Below are 16,160 nucleotides of genomic sequence, written 5' to 3'. Positions count from 1 at the left end.
CAAAAGTTGTGAGATAAAAGAGACCTTCGTCTGATAAGGGAAGGTCATTCCATCATTACTGACTGATGATGAACCAGATAATGCCAATACAACTAAGTGGGTGGCACCATGTGAAGGACTCTACAAAGAACAAATACACCCATGAACAATATGTCTATAGCTTCTCTTTTACAAAGTCATCCTGACCACTCATGATAACCTAGGGACTGGTTATATTAGTTTCCTAAGTGATAGATGGCACTGAGTATGGAAGAAGTTTTACAAGCTGCATTAGCCCTTTTAACATTTCTTTTTTTTTTTTTTTTTTTTTTTTTAAATTTTTTCCTGTAAGTTTCAAATGATTTTTGTTTATATCCTTTATAATGCAAGCAACAACAAAATGCATTACATTAACACTGACTCAGCCACCTTAAGTTTCAAAAATACTTTTTTTTTTTTCCTCCTCTGTGAAATGGTTTCACTTGCTCATTTTACTTCTGTGCTTTGGGTAGCAAAGAAATAAGCTTCTGTTCAGGAGGTTACACGCATCACTGATATCTAAATATTACAGTTTCTGGACTGCATACTTTCTAATTATATCACAGTACTTGCATCTTACCTAACCATTCATGATACTCTCTCTGATCATCTTTGAGCCTCTCTACAACTATTTCCCTTTCAAAGCTGGTGCACCAAAGTCCCATCACTAGTCACATTCTTGGTTGTATCCCACATGGCTAAAAGACAATTCTTAAGCTGATCAAGAACATAGAACTCATATTTAGAAGAATTACTAGCCTTTCAGTCACACAACAACTTCAAAAGATTCACTGCAAACAGTATCTTCATTTTTCTTTAAATCACTTCGAGGTAAAGGTTCCCAGATGTTCAAAGAATATCTTTCACCTATCCTACATGCTCTTTTGCTGGAAGTATTGCTGTTATGCATCAAGACCAGAAAAAAAAATAAATATAAGTGAACAAACAAGGAGTAATATATAATACTTGATAGTTTGCTTCTGGAGAGAAACACCACGAATTCTCAAAGTGCTATGCCTTTTAAAATTCATTACAATGTGATTCTCCAGACATTACCACAGAACATTATTACCACAGAACATAGGGAAGCATGCTGTCTCCCTGTAATATTTCTAGGAAACTTCCTAGATTGATTCACTCCTCTGATTATTATCCTTTACTGCCAGTTCCAGCCAGCGCTGAGAGAAACCTGAGGATTATCAGAAAGGACTTCTGGGGATTAGGGCAGTTAGTGAACAAAGAGGGAGCAGATGTACAGGTGGTCCTTTCCTGTGGCCCTTCAGTGGCAGGGAGGGATACTTGAGAGGACCAAGAAAACTCATCTCACAAATGCATGGCTGAGAGGCTGGAGCAATAGCAAGAATGTTGGGTGTTTTTTTGACCATGGGGTGGTTTTCTTGGTGCCTGGCCTGATGGCTGCTGATGGGTCTCAGCTGTCTCCAAGGGGAGACAGATCCAAGCCCAGTAGCTGGCAGAGCTCGTTGAGATGGCTTTAAACAAGATAAAGGGGTGCAGGGGATAAACCAGGCCCACTAGAGATGAGCCTAGAGGAATGATATTGGTTCTGGGGATGAGATAAGGAGTTCAGATGAAATGAAACTACATCAGTGCATGCAGCACGGGCAACAAACAGGAGGAGCTGGAAGTCATCGTGCAATATGCATGCAATACTGTAGCTTAGTTGCCATTACTGAAACATGGTGGGATCCTCCCATAGCTGGAGCAATGTAATGGATGGCTATAAGCTCTTCAAAAGGGATAGGCATGAAGGAAGAGTGGTTGTGTGTCTCCCTACATTAGAGAACATTTTGATGTTGGGCTCAGGGTTGGGAATGATAAGGTTGAGTCTCTGTGGGTAAGGATCAAGGGAAGAGCTAACAAGGCACACATCCATGTGAAAGTCTGTTACAGACTGCCTAACCAGCATGAAGATACAGATGAGGCATTCTATGAGCATCCAGCAGAAGCTGTGTGATCTCCAGCCCTTATTCTCATAGGGGATTTCAACATCCCTGACATATGCTGGAAATACAGTACAGTGCAGAAGCAACAGTGTAGGAGGTTTCTAGAATATACAGAAGATAACTTGCTGCAGCTGGTGAGAGAACCTACCAGGGGAGGTGTCCTGCTAGGCCTACTGTTCACAAAGAGAAAAGAGCTTGTGGGAGATGTGGAGGTCAGGGGCTGTCTTGGACAGAGTGACTTTTAAATGGTAGAGTTCTTTGTTCTTAGTGAAGTTAGAAGAAGAGGCAGCAAAGCTGCTACCTTGGACTTCCATAGCGAGGACTTTGAACTGTTCAGGACACTGTTGGGAGAGTCCTTTGGGATTCACTTCTGAAGGGTAATGGGGTCCAGAAAGGCTGGTCACACCTCAGGAAGAAACTCTTGAAGGCACAGGAGCAGGCTGTCCCCCTGTGCTGCAAGATGAGCTGGTGTGGAAGAGAACTGGCATGAGTGAGCTTTTCTTGAGGTCCTAGGAGACAAAGAGAACCTGCCTCCCGGAGAAGAATAGATGGGCAACTCAGGCAGAGTACAAAGAAGCTGTTCAGATATGCAGGAAGAAAATTAGGAAGGTAAAAGCCCAGCTTAAATTTAGCTTGGCAGCTGGGGTAAAAGAGGACAAAAAACTGTTATACAAATAAGCCTGAGAAACAAGCTGAGGTTCTCAATGCCTTCTCTTTACATATGTCTTTAACAGTTAGATCAGTTACCTTCCAGGTACTCTACCCCTGACCTGGAAGTTTCAGATGGGGAGCAGAATAAACCACCATGATTCAGGTAGAAACAGTTAGAGAACTACTACTCTACCAGGACTGCCACAAGTCCATGGCACTGGACAGGGTCCACCTGGGGGTACTGAAGGAGCTGGCAGAGGTGATTTCCAAGCCACTTTCCATCACCTTTCAGCATCTCTGGTCCCAGAGGTCTGGAAGCTTGCCAGTTTAACTCTCATCTACAAGGAGGGTTATAAGGACGTTCCAGGCAACTAGAGGCCCATCAGCCTCTCCTGGGTCATGGGAAAGGTTATGAAGCAGATCATCTTGAGGGAGATGTGTGGCACATGCAGGACAACTGGGAAATTGAGCAGAGCCAGCATGGGTTCAGGAAAGGCAGGCCCTACTTGATTTCCTAATTTCCTGATTTCTTTCTGTGATCTAGTGACCTGCCTGATGGATGAGGGAAATGCTTTTGATGTAGTCTGCCTAGACTTCAGCAAAGCTTTTGACACTGTCTCCCACAGTATTCTACTGGAGAAGCTGGCAGCCCATGCCATGGACCCTCTGCTAGGCAGAAATCTGGCTGGAGGGCCAGGCCCAGAGAGTGGTGGTGAATAGATTAAAATCCACTTGGAAACTGGTCATAAAGTGGTGTTTCCTAAAGGGTTGGTGTTGGGGCTTATCCTGTTCAGTATCTTCATTGATGACCTGGATGTGCACCCTCAGTAAGTTTGTGGATGACACCAAGTTGGGAGGAAGGCCCCACAAAACAATCTGAACAGGCTGAATAGCTGGGCTGAGGCTAGTGGGATCAAGTTCAACAAGACCAAATGCCAAGTCCTGCACTTTGGCTACAACAACCCCAGGCAAAGCTACAGGCTTGGGGCAGAGCGGCCAGAAGACTGTGTAGAGGAAACAGACCCGGGGGTACTGGCTGATGCTCAGCTGAACATGAGCCAGCAGTGTGCCCAGGCCAATGGCATCTTGGCTTGTATCAGAAACAGAGTTGCAAGCAGAAGCTGACCATCCATACTGTACTGATGTTTGTCTGCTGGAAAGGCTGAGAAGCTGGTGCTGACAGAATCTGAGGAACATTCACAACTTACTGCCAAAAGATTTTAAGAAACAGCAATTACATTGTACAAATGGGAAGAACAAAATATTTCTTTTTTATGTAATATGATCTTCTTAATCACCTTTACAAGGATTGAACTTCGTTATAATAGAATCATAGAATCATAGAATCATAGAATTACTCAGGTTGGAAAAGACCTTGAAGATCATCAAGTCCAACCGCAGCCTAACCAGTAGCCTATCTCTTAAAAAACAACCACAAAACAATACCACAACAACAAACCTCTGCTAAATCATATCCCTGAGTACCACATCCAAGCGGCTCTTAAACACATCCAGGGATGGCGATTCAACCACCTCCTTGGGGAGCCCATTCCAGTACCTAACCACCCTTTCTGTAAAGAAGTTCTTTCTAATATCCAACCTAAACTTGCCCTGGTGCAACTTGAGGCCATTTCCCCTCGTCCTGTCACAAGTCAGTAGTGAGAATAGACCTGCCCCACTCTCACTGTAAGAACCTTTCAGGTACTGGAAGACAGCAATAAGGTCTCCCCTCAGCCTCCTCTTCCTCAGACTAAACAGCCCCAGCTTCCTTAGTCTCTCCTCATAGGGCTGATTCTCCAAGCCCTTAACAAGCCTCGTTGCCCTTCTCTGGACCTGCTCCAGTACCTCCATGTCCTTCTTGTGCTGAGGTGCCCAAAACTGGACACAGTACTCGAGGTGAGGCCTCACCAATGCTGAGTACAGGGGCAGGATGACTTCCTTAGTCCTGCTCACCACACCATTCCTGATACAAGCCAGGATGCCATTGGCCTTCTTGGCCACCTGGGCACACTGCTGGCTCATATTCAGCCGACTGTCCATCAGCACACCAAGGTCCCTTTCCGTCTGGGAGCTTTCCAGCCACACCTCCCCAAGCCTGTAGGATTGCCTGGGGTTGTTATGACCAAAATGCAGGACCCGACACTTGGCCCTGTTGAAACTCATTCCATTAACCTTGGCCCATCGATCAAGTCTATCCAGGTCTCTCTGTAGTGCCCTTCTCCCCTCAGGCAGATCAGCACTCCCTCCCAGCTTAGTGTCGTCTGCGAACTTACTGAGGGTGCACTCAATCCCCTCATCCAAATCATCAATGAAGATGTTAAACAGAAGCGGCCCAAGCACCGAGCCCTGGGGGACGCCACTTGTGACCGGCCGCCAACTGGATTCCACTCCATTGACCACAACTCTCTGGGCCCGGCCATCCAACCAGTTCTTCAGCCAGCGGAGCGTGCACCCATCCAAACCACGGGCAGCCAGCTTCTCTACCAGAATGTTATGGGGGACAGTGTCAAAGGCCTTACTGAAGTCCAGGTAGACCACGTCGACAGCCTTTCCCTCATCTACTAAGCGGGTCACCTTGTCATAGAATGAAATCAGGTTAGTCAGGCAGGATCTACCATTCATAAACCCATGCTGACTAGGCCCGATCCCATGGCTGACCTTTAGTTCGTCCATGATGATACCTGAGATTATCCTTTCCATAACCTTCCCAGGCACCGAGGTGAGACTGATGGATAGAATCAGACAAACTCTCCCTGAAAACCTAGCTAAAACAACTCACAATCAATACTAATAATTTGTTCCTTCACCCCTCTGAAAGCAAACACGGACTCTTGAAAAGACTTGTAAAGGGCTGACTAGTGTGATATGCACGGCCTGCATAATTTCAACACATTCTAGGAGAACAATTTCTTTCTCTCTTACAAACTGAGAGAATAATTAAGAGGTAATATTCCAAAGTGAGTTTGCTAAGAATAAATATCATCAAATCAAAACAGTTTGATAGTGAGAAATAAAGAGAAGTTAATGTCACACTTACACTTAAAGCATGACTTTCTAAACAACTTCTCATTTGTGGTAAAAATGGGTGAACAGAATGTGGGCAAACCAGTGCAGAGCACAGTCCTAAGAGTAGCAAAAATAAAACATCAGTCAACGGCAACTTTCCAACTAATAGAATATTAGAGATTGCCTTCACTAATCTAATGATTACAGTGAATGTTTTGGTTAGTTTTTGGGAGTTTTTGTCATTTTTTAACTATTCCTCCTTCTAAGTCTTCAAGCTGTGTTGTGTGTACAACTTAGGGCAGTACAACACCAAGACAAATAGACAAAATAGAATTCAAATAACACAAAAGACATTTAGAGGCTTAGAAATGCATACTTATATAAAGATGATAGAAAGAAGCAGCACTGTTCAATCTGTAGATTAGATGGTGGAAGATACTATAACAGTCTCTGATATGTGCATGAATGCTATATGAAACAAAGGGACATGAATCATTTTTCCTCAATCACTGTAAAGAAATCAAGAAGTGTTATTCCTAACTCCAACAAAAATGTTTCAGGTAAAACATTAGGAAAATTGCTTTCTAGCAGTAGGAATTCAAACAACTTGCAAGAGAAAAGAAATCACTGGTGACATTTTAGCTGGAAACTAGACAGAAATCATTGGGAGTGACACTAACGCAGCTCACCCAGGGTGAGAGTAAGCAGATAGGAAGCCCTCAGTTCCTTTGGTGCTTTATTTTCTGAAATTTCAGAGTCTCTCTGGAAATCTTCCCAAAATTTGTATAATATAAAATATATACATGTATTCCTTTTGATTAACAAACTATGCTGATATATATTTTCAAATAGGTAACTTCACTTAGAATTCAGACTTAAAGGGATAATATATCAGACAGGTAAACAACACAGATTTGGGAGGTTTTTTATTGGAACTGATTTTATTCATTTTCCACTTACTCTTTCAATAAATTTAAAGGAAGAGTCCCACCATTTTCTCCACAGTTTGAAACACTGTATGAAAAGAAATCAGCTTGGGCTGTTCCAGCTTAAAACTGCTGCATTTGGAAGCATCCTTGTGTAAAAAGTTAAAACTTGAAGAAGAAAGAATGAATGCTTCATTTGACCCTGTCAGAAAATACTTCAGAATGAGTTTTTTCAACCTTTCATTCAATGGAGAGAGGAAGAGATTATATTTCCTTTGGCAGCACTGAAGTCTGCAGAGATTTGAAAACATCTGTAGTTCCCCTTACAATCCACGACATACAGAGACCAAGTAGGAAAGAATCTCTCTGGAGAAGTCTTATAAATACTTGAGAAAATAAAAGTGATCTTATCTAATTATTCAGAAAATAATCAGGTTCCCATACTAGTTTGGAAGACAGCAGCTTCTAAAAAAAACTTTTGGGTATGACTATAATTCTCACTGTCTTATAAAATATCGGAAGGCTATATTGAATTACTTCCTATAAGACAAATAGTAATAATTTCTGGAGGAAATGCAAGATATTTCCAGGGGCTGAGGGGCCAGGGGGGCGGGGAAAGGTGCCAAAGCTTAGCTCACTAAGGGTTGTTGCTATTCCCTGCAAACATTTCCCTAGGAATTCCCAAAAATGTATGGAAACAGGACTATAAAAATAGGAAATAGGCACTCTTCTCTTTGGAAAGCAGTGGTTTAAACCTCACAGAATCACAGAATTACCCAGGTTGGGTGGGACCTCACGGATCATGAAGCTCCCCTGCCAGGCAGGGCCACCAAACTTCCATGTTTACTAGATCAGGTTGCCCAGGGCCCCATCCAACCTGGCCTTGAACACCTCCAAGGATGGGGCATCCACAACATCCCTGGGCAGCCTGTTCCAGGACCTCACCACTCTCCTAGTAAAGAACTTCCTCCTGACCTCCAACCTAAATCTTCCCTCTTTCAACTTAAAACCATTTCCTCTTGTCCTACTATTACCGGCCCTTTCAAAGAGTTTACTCCCCTCCTGGGTATAGGTTCCCTTCAGGTACTGAAGGACTGCAATGAGGTCACTCAGCAGCCTTCTTTTCTCCAGGGTGAACAAGCCCAGCTCCCTCAGCCTGCCCTCATAGAGCAGGTGTTCCAGCCCCCTGACCATCCTTGTGGCCCTCCTCTGGACCCTTTCCAACAGCTCTGTGTCTTTCTTGTACTGAGGACTCCATACCTGAACACAGTATTCCAGATGGGGTCTCACAAGAGCAGAGTAGAGAGGGACAATCACCTCCCTTTCCCTGCTGGCCACCCCTCTCCTGATGGAGCCCAGGATACCGTTTGCTTTCTGAGCTGCAAGAGCACACTGCTGGCTCATGTTAAGTTTCTCATCCATCTAGACCCCCAGGTCCTTCTTTGCCAAGCTGCTTTCAAGGATCACTCCTCCCAGTCTATACAGATGCCTGGGGTTCTTCCAGCCCAAGTGCAAAACCTTGCACTTTGCCGTGTTGAACCTCATTAGGTTCAGCTGGGCCCACCTTTCTAGCCTCTCAAGGTCCCTCTGAATGGCATCCCTTCCTTCCTCCGTGAAGAAGGAAGTCTTCCTCAAGACATCTTTAAAAGTTGTCTTTAAATATGTGTGTGTATATATATGTTTGTGTGTATGTGTGTAGATATATATATACACACACACATATTTAAAGACAACTTTTATATACATATACAATATATATATATAAAAGTTATATATAAATAAAAATATATATATACACACACACACACACATATATATATATATTTCTTCTCTAAAGTTCCAGAGTGGTAGGAAGGTAGAACAAACAGACAAAGGACTTTATAAATCCATTACCATTTTGGGTAAAGGATTCCACAAAATATTTTATGAGATCAACAGAAGGAAATTTCTTCTTCACAGATGAATCATAGGAATGAATTTTCAGTGACAGCTGATAAGGTAGTAGACAACAGCAGAAAGTAGAGCCAGAACTCTATTTTCATACTGAGAAGACTAGAATTTATACTAACAAGGAAGGATAAAGTCCAACCTAAAACTTTCTGCATAAAACTTCAACTGCTCTGGTACCTTTACAGGAGCAAAAGAAGCAAACTAATAATTTCTGTATCAGAGAAACTATACTCCATCCAATAAGTGAACAGCCAACCCAAAGAACAAATATAACTTGTCCCCTCTCAAATATTTTCTTAAGTTACAAACCAAATTTACTCCTCATTTAATTTCTGTCAATCAGACAGCTATCATTCTGTTTTAAAATGATCCAAGACTTTGCAACCGCAATCTCCAGATCACCACATGCCTTTCGCTATTTCCAAGTCAAAAGTACAGAAATGCTATGCAATCTTCAATAATTGCCTCACCTTTCTATACTACATAAGAAAGTATAGATATCTTAATATCCTTCTCTGAGATCTTTTTCTTGGCTCACATCTAGTGCCATTCTTTTCTGTCCTCCCATACAAGTACATATTTTGCTTATTTTCTTTACTGCAGTTCACAACATGTAAACCAACCTTTCAAAGGCTACTGACAGCAGCAATGAAAATTTCACAATTACTTGCTTTCTCGTCACTGAAAAATTTACTAGCACGATCAACAACCTTCACTTCAAGTCAAGCCAAAAACTCACTGCCAGGAATCATACACACTAAGCAGTCTTGTAATTATCTTGATGTCTTCAGTAAATTTATAAAATCAGATTAGAGGAAGGGTTTCTGAAGGGTTTCTGAAGCATCAAGAACTCATTCTCTCAATCAGGCTTCATTATCCTCAAAGAAGGCGCAGTGGTACCACCACTAGTAACGCTATTGCAATTACATGCTTAATCATCAAGAAAAATAACTCTTACAGGTAAGTAAATAAAAAAATATCTCTTGCACTTTTTCAGTACCCCTAATGCTGAAACAATACAATATGAACAGCAGAATCAGACTGTTTTCAGAAAAAAAGATATCTCTTCAAAATGGGTTCTGAGACAGCCAATTAAGACAGCTGCAATTTAACCAAAAATAATTTAAATACTCTTCTGACTGAGTAGTTATCACATATCTGAATGGAAGAAGCTTAGTTTCGAAGTCTTGTGAATACAAACATGGATTTTGTGGAATTAGTTTAAGAAATACAACCACGTTTAGTCTTCGGCATTTATACAAGTCTTACAAGTCCTTTCACACAAGATCTCCTGAAATAATGATGCTCCTGGCACGCTATATAAAATACTTTTCACTTGCATTGAAGTCACTTTTTTTTTTTCTTTTTACATCACTGCCAATATACGTATATATTAGATGAACCACATAGATCAATTAGCAGTTGCATAATCAAAGGATAATTTCATTAACACCTCAGAAGGTCTACGGTCCATCTGTTGGCTCAAAGCAAGATGAGCAAAGTCAAATCATTATGCACAGTTTAATACTTGAAAACCTCATGGAGTAGAGAACTCACAGATATTCTGGGAAACCTTTTGCAGTGACTGACTGTCCTGATAATTAAAAAGGTTTTCCTTATATCCAGACAAAACCTTCCATTTCAATTTATGTTCATTTTATCTCATACTTTCTCCAAACCACTCTGAAGAGCCTCTTCACAGGTTCGGGAAGGTTGCTGTAAGCTCTCTCTGACTCTGAGCACTTGATTTATCCAAGCTGAACAAGCCTAATAACCTCACCACCTCTGCAGTCAGTCCCTTCTCCCTATCAACCTAACCTGAGTATCCAGAAATAATCAATTGTGTCCCAGTCTTAGAAAAGAAGAAAGCACTCTTGTACCTTCCTATTATTCCTATATAATACGTAAGTACTAAAAACTGCTACCAAAAATACACTCAATTCCCTGCTTCACTAAGTCTCATGCATCTCCATAATTGCTTTTTAACAATAACATTATAAGTAGTGGTATGCTTTCTAGATTTTAGCATAAAGAATTATTTTGAGCAGATTTTTTCTGTTCCATTTCAACTGACATTTTGCCCTATTCCTTCTCCATAGCTAATGTGTTCAGGTTTCATTTATGCTATGTGTATTGTGTTCATTGAACTACTTTCAATTTCATGATCTTTAAATTTGATGATTGTAATTAAGACAAGAGTTGCATGTTAAAACACTTTTGAGGTGGTCAAGAGTTAAATACTCGTAATGCTGCCTTGAAACTACTTGTTATGCAGAGCAACTGAATCCATTCTTATAAACAATTCAATCCTCACTTTAGAAAGGATTTTGAATCCTTCTGTCCTCCATTAATTTGAGATATGTTTTGAAGTACCATTTGTCAATTTTTGGACCTCCAGAAATTTCTTCTGGATGAGGGCTCAAAATAATTTTGTTACTGAAATCTAATTACATACTCCTTAGTCCTGTTGGAAAACAGAATTCAGAAGGACTAACTAATTACCTCTTTAAACTCTCTGTTCCTTTAAATTAAGAAAAATACATTGACACATATGACTGCTAGACTACCTTTAGGGGTTCCATCACTTCCAGCTGGAGAACAGACTGACTGTGGTGACCTCAAGGAAAAAGATGCAGCATTTCTTATTGAAGGATCGCCATCCTAAAGTGACAATGATAAAAAATTGTATGAGCATGATTATTTCATATAATAAAGACTGAAATCAGTACATACATTAATAAAATTAATTAGCTGAAAAACAATACAATAAGTATTAGAAAACTATTTATTTATATGAAAATCTTTAGAATTTAGACTGTGATATAGTAATGCTCCATAGCACATCAGCTCTTAGAAGAAACAATTACCAGAATATTCGTATGTAGAACTTTCTTGTTACAAGCAAATATATAAGAGCCTTATAGTGAAAGGTTGATAAGCAGAAGTATGAACTCTATATACAAACAAATAAAACTGAGAAGAAAAATTAGCTTTTAAAACACATTAAACAGTTTTTCCACTTAGCCTAACCCTAAAGCGTATCTAGAATGCCATTGCAGTTTAACATTTAAAGAAAACAAAAGTTCTAATTCATACACTCCAGCATCCCTACCACACAACTGGACTGAAGAAAAAAAAAACACAAAAACTGCAACACCCCCAATGAAGCAGTTCAGATAGTCTTGCATTTGACACAGTCTGAGTGATTTTAGCTAGTTAATCGCCTATCTAGACAGTTTTATGGAAAACAAATTGATGGAAATTAAAAGAAGTTCCACAACACAGCAAAAACAACAACAAAAGTTTTACTATTCTTCTACCTTTGCACAAAGCAACTTGCTTCAATGGGACTCCTAAATTCTGACAGATTTCATAATACAATACCAACTGCAATGTAAGAGCATTCATCCTCTATCTTTAAGAATGTAAATGTGACTTTTTCCCCTACATCTGTATTTTAAAATGAAATATGAAAACTGTTATTCAGATTCCCAATTTTCCTTAAATCGCTGTCATGGAGCCCTCTGCTGGCCAAGAGTATATAGATTCAGTCAAGGAAGTAGATTTAAACTTTGATAGAAGGGTATTTTCTATCATAAGCATTGTTTTTTAAACAATTATAGGGCTGTTGGGGGGAAAAAAACAACAACACAAACAAATCAACAACTTTTACATCTACAAGAAGACAATTCCTGCAATTACAAATAAATTGTAAAAAGTTGATTATTTAAAATTAAATATTTTACAGAGTGAAGACTGCAGAGATGTTCTAAGGTTAATCTCATTCCTAATATTATTTCAGCTACTAGTAATCTAGTGTGACTCATTTAAAGTTATCAGTATGCACACAGAGTGCTTTCATAGAACTCCTTTTCCCTTCTTCCTCTTATTATTATTATTATTTTTAACCTGAAATTTCTGTCTCTAAATACTTTTTAACCTTATAGTCAATTTCAGCTCAGTTAATAGAACGTTTGATGATTCAACTCTAAGTTTCTACATGCTTCTATAAATAAATAAATAAATCAAAATCAGTAGCAGTAAGTCAGAAAGCTAAACTGGCATTTGAAGGAGATAGAAGCCTACACAGATGGGTAATTGCACTTCTCCTTTAGTAATGGCTAAACAGACAGTTCTCACGTGCATAGTAGCAGACCAGCTACCATACACATCATGCCATGCAAAGGTATAGTTTATGCTATTAGATAAAAGAAAGAGTTTTCCACCTGACCGCAACTATAATTACACAAAAAAGGTTATAGATTGTCTTGTGCTCAGATCTATGAATATATCACCGCAAGGCCTATCTACCCTCAGGGCTATATATCGTTCTTTCTCCTCCCAGTTTTCTGCCTACAGTGGTGAACAGTATTTCCAAAGTCCATGCTGTTTCTTTTTCCAACCTTTGCTCCTGAAGAAGATGATTGCTCAGCCAAGACAGACTTCTGCCCTCATTCTGGCTGAGTGATCTATAGTAGATTCATATAACAATACTTGTTTTATTAGTTTTTATCCTAAATCCTTAGAGAGGCTTCCAGTCCTGGCAGCAAGCACTGTACAATCCAGCACATTCTTTACATGCAGCACTATCTATCCACCTCACCTTTTATGCTTGTTTCTTCAGTATCATTCCCTACAACTGGAAAGATAAAGGAGAATAGCGTTTGCATTTCTAAATGTCCTCAGTGTCATGAAGTCTCTTTTGATTGTTCTTGGACTCCTCAAAAAAAACAAGAGTAGATGATAACCTAAAGGAACATACAAGCCTTTATGCTTGAAAGTTTTTTGATCCTGTAGAGCTCAAAGCTGATAATGCTAAGGTTGGGTCCTTACGGCTAAGGATCAGAGGAAGGCCAACAAGGCTAATAACCTGGAAGGAGTCTGTTACAGATCACCCAGCCAGGAAAAAGTGACAGAAGTAGTATTTTACAAGCAGCTGGCAGAAACCACACAATCACTTGCCCTAACCCTTTGTGAAGGACTTCAACTTATCAGACATTTGCTGAAAATACAAGTACAATCCGTCAGAGAGCAAACAGTCTAGGAGGCTTGTGGAGAATGTGGAAGGTGACTTCCTGACACAGTTGTTAAGAAAGTCTATCAGGAGAGCTATCCCACTAGACTTGCTGTTAATGAACATAGAAGGCATGATGGGAGACATGATCAGAAGACCTTTTGGGCATAAGAACCACAAAGTAATAGGTTTCCAATTCTTGGTGAAGTCAGGAGGAAGGCCAGCAAAATCTTGGACTTCTGGAGGGCAGACCTTGGACTATTTAGGAAACTGGTTGAAGAAGTCCCTTGACAGATATTACTGAAAAGTAAAGCAGTCCAGGAAGGCTGGATGCTTTCTTAAGAAGGAAATCTTAATGGTATAAGAACAGACAATCACCTTGTGCTGAAAGATGAGCTGTCACAACAACTGCATGCAATGCTACCAGTTTTGGACAGAATGGTTTGAAAGCTGCATTGCAGAAAAGGATCTGATGGTCATAGGCAACAGCCAGCTAAACACAAGCCAGCAATGTGCCCAGGTGGTTGTCCTGGCTTGTATCAGAAATAACGTGGCCACCTAGGGATATGTCTGTGCTCCTGTACTCTGCACTGGTGAGGCCTCACCTTGAGTGTGATCCATTCTGAGCCCTTTACTACAAAAGAAAGACACTGAGGAGCTGGAATACGTTGAAAGAAGGGTGACAAAACTGGTGAAGGGTCTGAGGAGCATCTGAGGGAACTGAGATTGCTTAGTCTGGAGAAGAGGAGTCTCAGGGGAGACCTTATCATTCTCTACAACTACCTGAAATGAAGGTGTAGCGAGATGGGAATACATCTCTTCTCACAGGTGACTAGCAATAGGATAAGAAGTAATGGCCCCGCATTGTGCCAGGGGAGGTTCAGGTTGGATATTAGTAAAAATTTCTACTCTGAAGAGTGATCAAGCATTGGACCAGCCTGCCCAAGAAAGTGGTGAAGTCACTGTGTCTGGAGGTGTTCAAGAAAGATGGAGATGTAGCACCGAGGGATACGGCTTAGTGGGTATGATGGTGATGAACTGACAGTTGGAGTTTATTGTCTTAGAGGCCTTTATCACCATTAACAATTCTATGATTCTTTCAAGTAACCGGGAAACATCCTTAACCAAATACCCAGGGAATAAGCAAAATTTGCTGAGTGACTAGTTGGCAGATCAGGCCCCTGCTCCCCTCTGAAGGAAGTCATGCATGCAATAAAACACACTGTTTTCTTTACAGACATGGTCATGATGCTGGGAATCAGTTGACCTAACCCTTGTGACTCTTGTACCATAGATGGATCCTCAACCATGTCTTTATGTGCTTATCCCTCCTATTCCAGAGATTCATAGCTGTTGTGAAAGACCACCTGAGAAGCCAAAATAGACCAGCAACTAGCTTCTGATGAAATCTGTTAACTGTTGTTATACTGTTATGTTGCAGGCATCAATACTTACAGTACTGACCTCACAGTTCAAAGACCTAAACAAAAAATACTACAAAAATCAGATGCTCTCTCTCAAGAGCTGCTAAGAGATTATGTTAAGCTTTTAAAGAACCATCAAGCCACATCTGCATGATTTAAGTTGAAATTAATCAATAGTTTAAAAAAACAAATCAATCCACACAAAAACTGCGGGAACTTTTTTTTCAGATATTAGCATTCAAGATATCAGAAAGAATTACTACCACATGAACCAAAGCCACAAGGAGAAAATGTCTTGAAAAGAAAGCAAACCATAATGTAGATTAGTAAGAAAGACTGTAGGATCTCTTGCCTTTGACAGTACTACAGTGCTACTGGATATATTGCTCAAATATGTCAAGTCTAATTGAGAAGTACAGGAGTATTTAGAGAGACAAGATAACTGTACACCTACTTAGAATCTAGTATTGCTAGCATCAATATATTGATGTCACAAATGCATTGACACCTTGTCATTTTGTTAACATAGACTTGCAAATAAGTAAAATTTTTTGCTTATCATAATTTCAAGAGAATGCTACAAACTGACGCAAAGCAAAGAGACATCTTCTACAAGAAATGAAACATCACATGTTAGAGTTGCCCAGTTGAGTGAATATATCTGAAACTTAAATGTTTTCAGTGGTTTTAGAAATCAACACAGTAAAATATCTGTCTTACAAGGCGACTGAATATGTTTTATGATAAATTGATTTAGGTAACATACATCGCTACTTAATCTGTGCACCATCTGTAGGTAGTCTTCATTTGATCCATGTCTAGAATTATCAGCATGATGATTAGCTGAATTTCCAGACAACTGACTTGAAACTTTACTTTCATGGAGATTCCTCATCCCAGCTGTGACAATAGGACAAGCTGAAATAGAGAAAAAAAAAAAAAAAAAAGTAAATAATAATGCTGATATATACATACACACTCCTTAGCTCTTAAAATTTTATGAATATTACTATAAAAGAGGAAATTATTGAGCTATATACAAGAGGTCTGGAATCTGGACAAGAATAGCTTCTCTTGATTATATCCTATTGCCACAAGTATCCTGAATAAAATCAGGTATCCAAGATTTAGATTTTAAATCTTTTTTAAAATTCAAGTTCCATGTACAGATCAGGCAAGCTCTTTCCACATCTATTCTGGGCCAAGT

The 16,160-nt window shown here is 40.0% G+C and overlaps 1 protein-coding gene across 4 annotated transcripts in view; it reads right to left on the bottom strand.

The window, feature by feature from the left end:
• NIPBL (NIPBL cohesin loading factor) overlaps positions 1–16,160 on the bottom strand; it is a 136,885-nt gene that overhangs the window by 64,105 nt on the left and 56,620 nt on the right. For all 4 annotated transcript variants that reach the window (XM_072358832.1, XM_072358831.1, XM_072358829.1 and 1 more), the window contains exons 7-8: positions 15,720–15,871; positions 11,083–11,176 (exon numbers count right to left, since the gene is read on the bottom strand). In XM_072358832.1, the coding sequence (XP_072214933.1) occupies positions 11,083–11,176; positions 15,720–15,871 (246 nt within the window). The remainder of the gene's footprint in view (positions 1–11,082; positions 11,177–15,719; positions 15,872–16,160) is intronic.

The sequence above is a fragment of the Excalfactoria chinensis genome, chromosome Z (assembly GCF_039878825.1).
Source record: "Excalfactoria chinensis isolate bCotChi1 chromosome Z, bCotChi1.hap2, whole genome shotgun sequence".
Lineage (NCBI taxonomy): Eukaryota > Metazoa > Chordata > Aves > Galliformes > Phasianidae > Excalfactoria > Excalfactoria chinensis.
Note: the sequence above shows the minus strand (reverse complement) of the source record. Positions and strands in the feature narration are given on the sequence as shown.